The sequence below is a fragment of the Antechinus flavipes genome, chromosome 1 (assembly GCF_016432865.1).
Source record: "Antechinus flavipes isolate AdamAnt ecotype Samford, QLD, Australia chromosome 1, AdamAnt_v2, whole genome shotgun sequence".
NCBI lineage: Eukaryota > Metazoa > Chordata > Mammalia > Dasyuromorphia > Dasyuridae > Antechinus > Antechinus flavipes.
In genome coordinates, this window is record NC_067398.1 from 472954828 (window position 1) to 472969655 (window position 14828).

The 14828-nt window shown below is 32.1% G+C and overlaps 1 protein-coding gene across 4 annotated transcripts in view; it reads left to right on the forward strand.

The window, feature by feature from the left end:
• Positions 1 to 14828, forward strand: part of PCMTD1 (protein-L-isoaspartate (D-aspartate) O-methyltransferase domain containing 1) — a 44755-nt gene that overhangs the window by 5155 nt on the left and 24772 nt on the right. For all 4 annotated transcript variants that reach the window (XM_051970210.1, XM_051970212.1, XM_051970213.1 and 1 more), the window contains one exon: positions 10838 to 11269. In XM_051970210.1, the coding sequence (XP_051826170.1) occupies positions 10963 to 11269 (307 nt within the window). In that variant the 5' untranslated portion in view covers positions 10838 to 10962. The remainder of the gene's footprint in view (positions 1 to 10837; positions 11270 to 14828) is intronic.

A 14828-nucleotide genomic window follows, 5' to 3' on the forward strand; every position in this document is an offset into this window, starting at 1 on the left:
ACAATTTTATTTTATTTCAGCATTTTTCTATGTGGTGTTCTCTTCTTTTTCTGAAGTATAATTGTTCTCTGGGAACAGGTTTCTTGGGGAGGTTTTTGGAGGGAGCCTTAGTTTCAGTTCCATGTAATAATCACTTCAACTGCAGCCAGGTGTTAAAAGTTTAAATCCTTTATTGTCTCCTTCAAAATAGCCAGTTAGTTTTCTTGGAGGCCTATCTCCCTCCTTGGTTCCAAGAGCTCTTGCAGCTTGTCTGCCAGCTTCAGCCTCCAGTTCTCTCTGAATCTTGGTTCTACCCCACTGCAGTCTCCAACTTCTCAATCTCCTCAACTGACTTCTCACTTGTGAATCTCCCGAAGTCTCTTATTCTTCTGGGAGGTTCTAATTTATATAAGCTCTCTAAAGGTGTGAAATCTAAAGTGTGACTTCTAATGTGTAAGCTCTCTTAAAGGTTTGAGCTCTAATATGTGATCTCTAATGTGTAAACTCTCCCAAAGGTGTGAACCAATTACATAAGCATTGTTTCTATCAACTCTAGTGACTTAACACCTTGTAAGGATTCTAACATTTCTATACTCTTACATTCCTACCATAACTGAATATTTTTCTGTTACTCATAGATATCACATCTTAGTTCCATGTCTTTGCATGGACTTTCCCTCATGCCTCACCCCTCCTTCTATGATAGCTTTCTTTCTCCGGATTCAGTTCAAGTATTATCCTCTAGCTCCTATTCCCATCCCTTCTGTTTTGTATATGCTCTTTTATGTATGTGTTATCTGTATCAATAATATATAACCTTCCTGGAACCAGGAAATGTTTTTTTTATGTTTGTGTCCTTTGTCTTTTGAAATTTTCTAAGTTAGAGCATCTTACAGTATTGTATAGTGGTGGCTGTGCTAATTGTGTAATCCTTTCTATTGGAATTCTTTCTGACTGAGTGTGTGTGTGTGTGTATAATTAGTTGTTTCTAATATTGCTATCATTCTTTTCCAGATTTTTCCTCAAGTGCTCCATTTATTTAAAAAAAAATTTTTTTTCCTACACATTCTAATTGAGTTTGTATCCCAGACAGTTTTTCCTCTCACATTTTATATTTTATAGTCATTTTCTTTTGAGTTCCTCTTGAACTTCCCTGTCTCCAATAATAGCTCTTTGTGATGGGATTCTTTGTTTATTCTTTCAGTCTTTTCTGATTTCAACCTTGATATTAGAAGCAAGGTTTTCTCATCTTTAAAATGAGCATGTTATACTAGATGGTCCCTTCTAATTCTTTCTAGCTCTGACTTTTGTTATCTTTAAGATTCCTTCCAGCTTTAAACCCTCTTATATCTTAATAACATTATTTCTATGTGAAAAAATGTTATATCCAAGTTTTAGACTACCAGTTTGTAAATGAAGACAGGCAGGTGAGAATGACCTTTCACAAGAAACACTATACTTGTGCCCATGTATGATGAAAGGTTTCTCTGATCCTCAAAATGTAGAACAGCTTTGAATTTTTCAGGCTTACTGTCAGATCATAATGCCACACTTTTGCTTCGAGGAAAAAAGATTTGACTTTACTTCCATGTGTAAACATCTGAATCAGTCACAAATGACAAGAGATCCCTAAGAGGAGTGTTTCAAAAAATTGATTTTAGCATGCTATTGCATTGGAAGACTAGAAGCATTTTAATGATGACTAGAATATTTTTATTGTGTAACTTAAGCATTATGTTATTTTGAATGAAATTAGACAATGGCCCTGACAAATAGTTGTAATCCAGTTGGCCATATTATGTGTAGAAACTTGGTGACCATGTTTGGTTTCAATTGAATAAACATTATTTTGAAGCAGTGTAATGTAATTGAAAGAGTTAGAGGAGTTGAAGTCAGGAGAAACCTGTCTGAATTATTTTTCTCTTTTACTTTATTGAATAAACGTCATAAATATGTAGTATTTATTTAGTATGTGCTAGACACTGGACATAATGTTTTAACAATTATTATTTCATTTGATCCTTATAATAGTCACGAAATATAGAAGGTATTATCATTTTAGATGAGGAAATTGTTTTATAAATGTTTTTTGACTGATTGGTAGAGCCAAGTGACCTGCCCAGTTACTAATGAGCAGGTGTGACGAGAAGTGAGTTAATGTGTTCTTTTACTTTATTGAATAATCGTCATAAATATGTAGTGTTTATTTAGTATGTGCTAGACACTGGACATAATGTTTTAACAATTATTATTTCATTTGATCCTTATAATAGTCACGAAATATAGGAGAAATGAGTTAATGTCTTCTTGACTCTACTCCTGTCACTGTATCCACTGTGCCACCTAGCTGCTTAGTTTAGAAATGTAAATGAATTACTGGAACAAAGATCAACATGTATCCCTCCTCTTTCAGTATTTTTAGTTTTGTTTCTGAACTCTTTCATCAATTTGTTCCTCTTATTAGATGATAAAGCTCCCTCAGTGAAAGCAGGGCCTGTCCTTATCAAAATTTTGTATGTTTGCAAATTCTTAATGCACTGTATAGATGCTAGTTGTTGCCATATCAATTGTTAGCTTTTGTCATTTTTTACTTTTTCATCTCTTCTGTCCTAGAGACCTATCAGAGTTGAAGCCTCTAACTCTCCCTGGTATTATTTTGACAGCCTTCTTTCTAATTAGCCAACCTCTTCCACATAGCTACTTACCCTTTACCTGAAGCATAATCCTGACCAAAATTCCCCTGCTCAGTAAATTTAGGTAATTTGTTATATTGTACTGCCTCTTTATCTAACAAATTTCCTCGAATTGAATATTTTCTGATATAGTTTTTGTATCCCAAACATATTCCCAATAATATCTATTCGGTGCTTAATGAATGCTTGTTGGATGATTGCAATCATTTAGCTACTCTGAAACTCAGTTCCCTTATTTGTAAAATGAAGGGGTTGATTATATGGACATCCAAAGTTTCTTCCAATTTTAAATCTATGATCATGCTAGCAATTTCATTTTTAATTTAAGAGTTACTAATAGGTATGCTGAGAAGAACACATTAGTGGAACAAGATTATAGAAGGTAAAAGGTTAAATGAATGAAGTATTTTTCACTTAGTTTGTAACAAATTTTTCTACATTAACCTCTTTAAAGGTTTTTGCATATCCTTACTAAAGGGGTGTGTGTGTGTATAAATACTATTTCAAAGGAAACAGATTATGGGGTGGAGGTATTTTGGACATTTGTGCACCTGAAACATACTTAAATCCTTAAGCTATGTTTTCTACAGTAAAATCTTAAAGTGGATGCATAGAGGGAAGATTAAAAAACGTTTAATGAATAATTGGTGGACTTTTATCCCTTGAGCATTTCTCTCTGTTTCCAAATATTTTTAGATTTCTTATTTGTTAATGGGAGCTGCCCATACACATGATTTTCTGCATGTGTTCATGTAAATAGGCATTGTAGCTCCCCAAAGCCTCATTATATCCTTACTATTTTTGACTTTGTTATTTCTACATCCTCATTTACTCTTGGCCATATTAAGCTATCCCATTCACATGTCCTGAATTCTCTTTCTAATTTTGTCTAGTCTTGGGGAAAGAACATAGAATCATAGATTAGGACCTTAGAATTAATTTTTTCTGATCTCATTTTTATTTACAAGTGGTTACACAGTAAGTGGCAGAGCCAAGATTTAAAACCAGCAAACAAGCAGCAGCAACTAGCTTGTCTATTTTCTTTCTCCTTCCTAACCAGACCTGTATGCTAGTATTTACTTGGTTTTTGGAAAAGGCCAGATACTGGCAAGGGAAGGTTTGGCATTCAGCCTTTATATGTTCCAGTGATTTACTGGTGCTTCTCACCAAGTGTTTTTCTGGTCATTGGATTTGGCAGTTTTCACCCTTGGAAGGGGCCAAGGGGGGAAGAGGATCTATAAAGATGGGCAGAAAAGACAGGTCCCTTTAAGAAACAGGGTTTTAGTAGTATTTCTTAGTGGTTAGCATAGCAATAATGCTGTGCTTACTCTGTTGTAATCTGGATTAAGTTGATAGCTTTAAAATGAGGTTTCAAATGTCAGCATAAAATTTTAGACTTCAGTTTTGTAGATTGTGATTCAAATAATGAAAAATTCAGATGTATGACTAAATATATAAACTTGGTGGCTGTAAAAAGTATTTAAAATTGTTTAAAAATTTTAAAAACTGCATAGAAATGAGAAAATATGTTAGTAATTGTGCCAATTTGGAAGGGCAGCAAGGTGGTGCAGTCTAGTTTCAGATACTTAGCTGTGTGATCCTGGACAGTTAGCTCTGCATCAGTTTCCTATAAAATGATCTGGAGAAAGGAATGGCTCTGGTGTCTGCCAAGAAAACCCTCCAAAACGTTATGAAGAGTTAAGTGTGACTGATCTTGAACACAACAAGAATGATCTAATTATTTATTTCATCCTTCACAATGTTGGCTAAACTTTTAATTTTGTTTTTATCCTTAATTGTGATGCCTCATTTGGGTTGTCTTTAGTCAAAATTAACATGATTAATTTCTGATTAAAGGATAATGTCTTCAGTGAACTGAAAAAAATGTTTACTTATTGAGTTATGTGATTTACCTCAAACTTGGTTAACTCTATAATGCTTATTGATTACTTTGTTTTTTCATTTGTTTGATTCATATAAGCGTATTGAAAGTTCATTTCTCATTGTAAAGTCAAAATTTTTTTATTCCATTTTGAGAAATTTTGTTCTTAAAGTATGCTTAGAGAATATATTGAAAGTTATAAAGACAAATCATAGTATGTCATAGAATTTAAAGCAGATACCTTAGACAGCTGCATTTTATAGATGAATAAATCAAATGACTTGTCCAAGGTTACAGAAAAAGTCAGAATCTAATATTAATCTAATCCTTTTTCAGATTCAGATTAGATTTTTCCCTAAAGTGAATCAATTTAAAAATAATAAAATGAGCATATGCACTTTTAAATGTAATACCTTCCTAATTTAGCATAACTGTTTTATTGATGTGAACCCTAATTATATTAATCAAAAAGTATTTCATTTTAGTCAACAAACTAGTCATTTAAGAATGAGTGAGAAAAAGCACCTTTAGCAAAATTGGAGAATTTTGGGATGTACAGTATCATTTATGCTGTTAGATTCATTTGAGATGGTAGATTAGTTTTGCTGAAGTGTAACTTTTTTCTTTTTTGTTAGAAGATATGGATAAGGGGAAGAGTGACATGCTTAAAAAGGTGACGTAAATATAGCAATAAAATTGCAAACAAAAAAAAGAGCATTGTCAATTACAAAGTTGTAATAGCCATCTTTATCATAAGATCTGTCCCGCATAGGAGGAATTTATATACTTATTGAATTGAATTTGTATTTTTAAACTTCTTTCATGCCTAATTGACATCTAATAGTTTTTTTATTTTAGCAAGTCTAAATTTAAATTCAATATTTATTTTTGAGTCATGTGTTTTGAGTTAAAAGACTAGAACTTGATCCTAAATTACTTACCCATGGCCACTGAGCTAGTAACTATTAGTACCACTGCTTAATCCAAATTTTACAACCAGGAAACTAACACTTTTGTTTTTATATTACCTTTGTTTCCAAGACAGTGAAGGCTTTCATTTTTTAGTTCCCATTATGAGTAAATCACTGAATACTTTGCCGAAGTACCAAAAAGAAGGTTATCAATTCTTTCATATGCTCTCTGGTCCAGCTTTGCCTCGCACATTTTCCTCTGTCTTACATTTCTGTTAGTAAACATTAAATGAGTTCAATATGGCTTCTAGCTGTATAAACCTGAGCAAATTACTTAACTGTGATTGTCTCAGTTCATCATCTGTAAAATGATCTGGAGAAGAAAATGGCAAATCACTCCAGTATCTTTACCAAGAAAACCCCCAAGAAGTCAAGAAGAGTTAGACATGACTGAAAAATATCTGAAGAACAACCTATTTTGTGCTATACATTGTTAAAATCTTGGGATTAAAAAAAACAAAACTAAAAGAAAGTCTCTCTTCTCAAGTTGCCAACAGTCTAATGGAAAAGGTATCATGTAAGCAACTATATTAAACAAGCTATGCATAAGATTGTGATTCATCTCCTGTTTGGTCATAAATTCTTTCCCTGTTCATAGATTTGACAGATAAACTATTCTTTGCTCTACTGATTTGCTTATAGGTATCAGTCTTTTCTTTGTGTAAATCAAATACACATGATTTACACATGATTTTGACCTTGGTATATGGTGTGAGATGGTGCTTTATACCTAGTCTCTTACTTAAACTTTTCCATTTGTTCCAAAAGCTTGGATTTTGGGGTTTATTATGTATTAGGTTACTATGGTTACTATAATATAATTTGTACCTAATCTATTCCATAGATCCATCACTGTTTTTTAGCCAATACCAAAATTGCCCAATTCAGTTTTCCCCCATTCTTCATCCAGTTTGTTTCTAAGATAGTGAAGGCTTTCGCTTTATAGTTCCCATTATGAGTATTTTATTTTGTTTTATTTATTTATTTGCTGCTGGACTTTTTTGGTAATGTATAGGAAAGTTGATGATTTATGTGATTTTATTTTGTATTCTGCAACTTTGCTAAGTTTGTTAATTTAGAATACTTTTTTTTTTTTTTAGATATGAGGATAAATCTTCAGTGTTTCTTCATTGCCTATTCTAATTCTTGTAATTTAGTTTTATTATTACTGCAACTAACATTTCTAGTACAATATTAAAATTTAAAGGTGATAACGGCATCTTTGCTTTCCTCCAGACTGTATTAGGAAGACATATAATTTATTTCTATTACAGATAATTTCTTGCTGGTGATTTTATATAAATATGTAGTTCTGTTTATTCCTATGCTCTCTAATGTTGATAATAAGAAGGGATGCTATATTTTGTGAGAAACTTTTTTCTGTATCGATACACATATCGATAAAACATACTTTCTGTTGGTTTTGTGATAATCTGTTGCTGGGGATTTTTTTCTTAGGAAGCTTAATAATGACATGTTAAATTTCTTTTTCAGACTGGATTAACATTAACATTTCTTGTGTTAATCTGGATAATTCATATTTTTTTTTTATCTTTTAAATTGTTATTTTATTTATTAATTTATTTATTTATTTATTTTTCTGCTAGCCTTTTTTTTTTTTTTTTCAGGATAATTTTTACACGACATTATCCCTTGCAATCACTTATGTTTCATTTTTTCCCCTCTCTCCCTCCTTCCCCCCCCCCAAGATGGCAAGCAGTCCTATATATGTTAAATATGTTGCAGTATATCCTAGATACAATACATATTTGCAGAACCGAACAGTTCTCCCGCTGCACAGGGAGAATTGGATTCAGAAGGTAAAAATAACTCGGGAAGAAAATCAAAAATGCAAATAGTTCACATTCATTTCCCAGTATTCCTTCTTTGGGTGTAGCTGTTTCTGTCCATCATTTCTCCAATGAAACTCAGTTAAGTCTCTTTGTCAGAGAAATCCACTTCCATCAGAATACATCCTCATACAATATCGTTGTCGAAGTGTATAATGATCTCCTGGTTCTGCTCATTTCACTTAGCATCAGTTCATGTAAGTCTCGCCAGTCCTCTCTGTATTCATCCTGCTGGTCATTTCTTACAGAACAATAATATTCCATAACATTCATATACCATAATTTACCCAGCCATTCTCCAATTGATGGGCATCCATTCATTTTCCAGTTTCTAGCCACTACAAACAGGGCTGCTACAAACATTTTGGCACATACAGGTCCCTTTCCCTTCTTTAGTATTTCTTTGGGATATAAGCCCAATAGAAACACTGCTGGATCAAAGGGTATGCACAGTTTGATAATTTTTTGGGCATAATTCCAGATTGCTCTCCCAGAATGGTTGGATTCGTTCACAACTCCACCAACAATGCAATAGTGTCCCAGTTTTCCCGCATCCCCTCCAACATTCATCATTATTTTTTCCTGTCATCTTAGCCAATCTGACAGGTGTGTGGTGGTATCTCAGAGTTGTCTTAATTTGCATTTCTCTGATCAATAATGATTTGGAACACTCTTTCATATGAGTGGTAATAGTTTCAATTTCATCCTCTGAAAATTGTCTGTTCATATCCTTTGACCATTTATCAATTGGAGAATGGCTTGATTTCTTATAAATTTGAGTCAGTTCTCTATATATTTTGGAAATGAGGCCTTTATCAGGACCTTTAACTGTGAAAATGTTTTCCCAGTTTGTTGCTTCCCTTCTAATCTTGTTTGCATTCGTTCTGTTTGTACAAAGGCTTTTTAATTTGATATAATCAAAATTTTCTATTTTGTGATTGGTAATGGTCTCTAGTTCATCTTTGGTCACAAATTTCTTTCTCCTCCACAAGTCTGAGAGATAAACTATCCTATGTTCCTCTAATTTATTTATAATCTCGTTCTTTATGCCTAGGTCATGGACCCATTTTGATCTTAACTTGGTATGTGGTGTTAAGTGTGGGTCCTTGCCTAATTTCTGCCATACTAATTTCCAGTTATCCCAGCAGTTTTTATCAAATAATGAAATCTTATCCCAAAATTTAGAATCTTTGGGTTTGTCAAACACTAGATTGCTATAGTTGACTATTCTGTCTTGTGAACCTAACCTTTTCCACTGATAAACTAATCTATTTCTAAGCCAATACCAAATGGTTTTGGTGACTGCTGCTTTATAATATAATAATTCATATTTTTGTAATCATTTCATTTAGATTGTCAAATTTATTGGCATATAATTGGGCAAGATAGGTCCTAATTGTCTTAATTTCCTTAAATGACTTATGAAATCTCTTCCAATTTAAGCTTTATTATATGTAGCTAAACTAGAACGGTTACTGTTTCTTATACTGGTACCTATTTGCATTCATACAGATAAACTTTTTGGAACATTGTCCCTCATTTTAACATCAGAAATCTTCACAAAGTTTCACTTTTAATGGAATATGTGGGGAAATTTGAAATGTACTTGGTAATTAGGGAGCCATTAGTTTGTTTTTTTTTTTTTTTTTTTAATGAGGTAATGGAAGAACATAAGACACGTGAAATTATTGTGACAGTACTATGAAGGACTGATTGAATAAGAATGGAGTTCATGTAGATGGTTATGAAGGCTTATACTAGAGTGACAGTATTAATAGAGCAGAGCTCCATAATGCCTTTGGGTAAAATGTCATAGGTAAAGTTAGTTGAACTTGGTTGACTAATTGAATATCAGTTAAGGAATATCAGATTTTCACAGAGACAGAATCAGAGTTTGTGTTGGAAGAAACCTCAAATCATCTTTTCTGACCCTTAATAAGAATCCTTTCCAAAATCTCTCTGACCAAATGGTTATTCTATCACTGCCAGAAAACTTCCTGTGATGAAACATCAGGGAGTGATATCTTAGTCTTTTCCCAAGAGGTTAGTTTTGAGGATTTAGAGGTGTGGTAGATTTGTTCTAACAAGATATAAAAACCATAATGTCACCTAACATTGTAGAGTAGAAGAAGATTACCAAGGCCTGGAAAAGTATAAAATTGTAAAGTATGATAATGCAATAAAAAGCCTGTGTCTTGGAGGCAATTGGTCGGGTGCTGCGTAGCCAAATTCGGAACAGATTACAGCACCATGGAGAATTGTCTAGTTTTGGCACAGCTGGACCCGTTGTCCTGGGCAAGGTGATGTTCTAGCACAGGCAACTCATAAAAACAAATTTGTGTTATGATTTTGATAGTTAAGGATATTCAATAAGTAGCATGTTCATGTTAAACTCACACTGACTATAAATGATTAACAATAACATCCTTTGACATTGTGGGTAGCTCGAAGGTAAAACACAAAAGAGGTTATATTGTTCACTAGTTTCAGTTATCATCATATCTGACTCCTTGTGACCCCATTTGAGGGTTTTTTTTTTAGCAAAAAGTATTTCCCATTTCCTTCTCTAGCTCATTTTACACATTAGAAAACAGATTAAAAAACAAGTAAAGTGACTTATCCAGATATAATGCAAGTAAATGTCTTCAGGCCAGATTTGTATTCAAGAGAGATGTCTTTTCCTTATTCTAGGCATAGCATTCTCATCTACTAGGCTCTAACTTTCCCAAATGAAAACTATAGCTTTTTAATTTAAAATGCATTTGGAAATATCCTCTTAATTTTACTGGTTGTTTCTGTGCCTATCATTTAATCCAGTAAGCATTCAAAAATGCAGATTATGCATGTGATGATATAATAAATGTGTGGATATATATATTTTTTTAATGCGTGGATATTCAAAGGAAGTAGAAGATACTCCCTATACTGACAACATTGTGGTTTAATTAAAAAGAATGTAGGAAAGCAAACTTAGTGTGAATGATGCTCAAATATTAATTCAAACAAAGGAGTAAGTGGGTTTTAAATTAGAGTATGCTTTTTTTTTCCAGATCTTTTTTGATTCTTTGAAGGAGAGAATGGGGTAACAATTGGAGAGGGAAAAGGGTAGTCTTAGGGTTTGAAATTACCTTTATGAATGGCAGCAAAAAAAAAAAAAGGATTGTAGAATAATAAATAATGGAAGAGAAGGAATGGGGAAGTGATTTGTGCTAATAAAATTAAACCTTAATAGTATATAAAAATATAATCTGGAGAGTGAGGCGATACAAATGGTAAATCAGAAAAATTATATTGGGAGCTCTGGCTGCAGGGATTAATTATAATTATTCAGAGTTGAAATTTATTGTAAAAGTAAGACTTAATTTAAATTGGAAAATATTGCTGTTTTTAAATGATCATAATTGAAAATGAAATTTCACGTTTTTCCTGTAAAATTAAACCTGTTCATTTTTTTTTTTCCAGGTTTAACTCTTTTTTGAGATTTAATGCTTTTTTTGAACAAAAAACCAATCAAGTCCCTCTATATTAGCTTTTTGGATATATTCTGTTAATGTTTTTCAAATTATTAATTTAATGTGAAAATCATCATGGGAGGAGCTGTGAGTGCTGGTGAAGATAACGATGATTTAATTGACAACTTAAAAGAAGCTCACTACATACGTACTGAAAGAGTGGAGCAAGCATTCAGAGCAATTGATCGAGGGGATTACTATTTGGAAGGCTACAGGGACAGTGCTTATAAAGACTTAGCTTGGAAGCATGGAAACATTCATTTATCAGCACCTTGCATTTATTCTGAAGTAATGGAGGCCTTGAAACTTCAACCAGGATTGTCTTTTCTTAACCTGGGAAGTGGAACCGGATATTTGAGTACAATGGTGGGCTTAATTTTAGGTAATTTCATTTTTTGAGAAATTTTCAAGCTTGGGTTATCTTAAAGCATGCATATTGTTTATATTGTATATTATGTACAATATTATATGTATATTATGTAAGTCATTCAGTGCTGTGTATATAACTTTTTCAAGTTAAAATATAAAATTATCTTCCATCTCATTCTTGCTTTTAGCCATGAGACTATTTAAACCAAACAGATATCTTTTGCTAGCTACAAACCTCTTGTCTTTGATCTGAAATTTATATTTTAAAAAATAGGTTATATATTAATAATGGATTATATTAAAACCTAGAAAGTAAAATTGGAACCAAATCAGGATTACATTATAGTCCTCTTTGGGAGGAGATGAATCCTTACTGCTGATTTGAGAAAGTTGAGTGATAAAAATGGAGAAAACAATGTTTTTCTTGACCTTTTCTCCCTATTGGGGAAATATTTCCCTTTTATTACTAGAGAGACACAGAAAAGATGGAGGTAGAGAAGGGGGAAATTAGGATTATGGGGAAATAAAATTTATAGTAAGTATATGGGTATGAAAAAATGAGAAATGGCTTCCTACTGTAATGCAATATAAGGTTTTATTAAGAAATTATTTCAGTAAACATAAAGATTAATATATTTAAACTAAGGATTTATTAAGAAATTATTTCAATAATCACAGAATAATGTATTGTAATAGATAAGTTTACTAGAGATTTATTTTTCTTTTGGTGACTTTTCTAGTTTTGAGAAAAATTTGGATATAAAGTTACCTATAACTCTTAAAAGGCTATATAAATGTTATGGATATTCTTGATAAACTTCCTATATAAATGTATATGTGTATGTATCTTAATAATATTTGAACATATCTCTGAATTGTACATTTTTTAATTTCTTAAATACTATCACATTCATCCTTTGTGTTGCTGATGTAAGACAATTTAAAAAGGGAGCTAGTTAAGGTCAGTGTAAGGATAACATCTTAATGAGAATCATTTATAAATAGCAAGTGAGTTTTTGTTTTCCTTTACAGTTGAGAATTGATGTGCTACTCTGGTTTGGCAGAGGATTTTGCTTGTGCATACAGCTTTCCTTTGTCACAGATTTTTTTTTTTTTGCTCTGTGAGTCTCATGATTCTTTGGTTTACAAAAATTCTCATTTGCATAGCATCTTACAAGGACACATTAAATTCATATCAGGCGTTTGCTGTGATGAGGAGAGTTTTAATAATGATGATAATGATCTCTAGCACTTTATAGTTCTTTAAGATTTGCAAAGCATTTTACATGTCTCAGTTGATCTTCACATAGTACATTGGGGGGGAGATAGTTGCTATAGATTTTCCATATTTTACAGATGCAGCTGAGGTACAAGTAGAACAATTTGTCCAGAAAAAACATGATAGCAAACTCAATGAGAAACAAGCATTCATTAAAATGTATATAAGGAGCTGTTTGTGATCATAGTAACTTAGAGAACCCACATATTAGGAATATCTTAATTTATTCTGTTAAAATTTCCCAATTATATTTTAATCTAGTTAGGGGTGTGCTCCAGAACATTACCAGTAGGCCATTTTATTTACTTGATCTACTAGTAAAGAAAAATGAATTCCACAGAGGTTTAATGACTTTCCCCAAAGTCATACAAAGAAGTAAATGTTAGATAATCTGAGTTCAAACATCTGTCCTCTGACTTTAATTTTTCACCTTAATTTATATAGAGCCATTTTGATTTAAGTATAAGCTGTTTTTTCAGGCACAGGCTCTGTTAACTAGCCAGATGAAGTCAGCAGCACTCATTTCATTATGATACTACCTTAAGGTATCCACCTTGGATCTAGTCTCAAAAACTTATCAAAAACACTTTCAACCAAATCCTGGGATCTAAGTTAAAGAGTCTTATTGTTTGACAAACCCCTTTCGCCAGAGGGCACCCTTATTCCTTAAGATGGAACTTTTTAGGTCATTATTAAGAAGGCCATTGGCAAATAAGAATTATCCTATCAAACAATCTAACACTATTTTATGTATGGAGCACATTGAGACATGTCATTGGGAACTGAACCATTAATCTATTAAAATGTCAAGTGAGATAACAGACTGAACCATTGGAACACATCTTCACAAATGGTCCTTTGGAAATGGGGGCCTTTAGTTATGTTTTTTTATCTTCATAAGACAAAAGATCTTCTTTCTGCTTGAGAAATACTCCAACCAGAATAAATATTTTTACATATATATATATATATATATATATATATATATATATATATATATGTATTTCTGTTCTAACATAAAATTCATTAAAAGATGGGAAAATATTTAGGTTTGAGTCAACTGTATATATGTGACATGATGGTCAAATAAGGTAATAATTGTAAGAGATGTGAAAGAAGTGATATCTCCTTGGTCCAAAATAAATGCCATATTTTAGTTAGGACACTTAAACAGATTAGGATATATCCAAAGAAGGGAGCCCAGCTCACAATTTTACTCATTGATTTTAATGCTATCATACTCAATCCATTTATCAGTCTAATGTCATCTTGTAGTTTGTGTGTTTTACAAACATTTCTCTTTTACAAACACTTCTTTCCAATTATTTTTATTATATATTTATACTATATATTTTTTTGTCTTCTAGTTGGTCTCCTTTTCTCAAGTCTTTCACTATTTCAGTCCGTAGTTTGACAGTTTTACTGTGATACCTATTAAATTCCATTGATGCTTTATTACTTCTAAGTTCAAATATTTTTCATAACATCCCCTTCCTTTCTATTCTTTTTTTTTTTTTTTACTTCATTGTCTTCCATATATTATACAATCTAGGCTACTATATATGATACTTAAGGGTCCCTACTTTGTACCATTTTGCCAACTGTTCTTCATATCTTAGAACAAATGATTTCTCTTAACCAAGGGCTTCTCTGATTTCATGACGCATTTCAGTCTCACCTTCTGTTTGAAATTTCCTGCATCTGTTCTCTTCTTTCTCCCATACCCTCCCTATTGAGATTACCTTCCATTTGTTCTCCTTCCCTTCCTCCCTTCATTTGTAACTTTAAAATGAATGTGGTTGGTCCAGATGATCTCTAAGGTTCTTTAAGCTCTGACTTTTATAATCTACGATTTTTTTAACATACATATTTAGAAGCTATAACAATGTGAAGTCATAATGTCACATGACTTATCTAGCCATTTTCATGGTATACCTGTTTTGGGATATGTAATCTAAAAATCTTAAGTATGCCCATGATGAAGACAGTTTTTAATTAGTGACTTTAATTTTTGAATGGTGGTGTTCATTTCCAAGAGTGAAGTGTGAAGGACTTAAACTAGTTGGCTTCTTAACTTTTCCAGATTACTAGCTCTAAGATATTGTGATTTATTTAATTTTTCATAAGAATTCCATTTTAGGATGTTTTAAAATAATGCTGACAATATTTTAATATTTGTGCATATATAAAATATACAATCATTGATTATATTTTAATATGGAAATTATATACTTTATAAAATTTATTATATACTTTATAAAAGTTCTCAATTTAGTTGAATTTGGATTCTCAA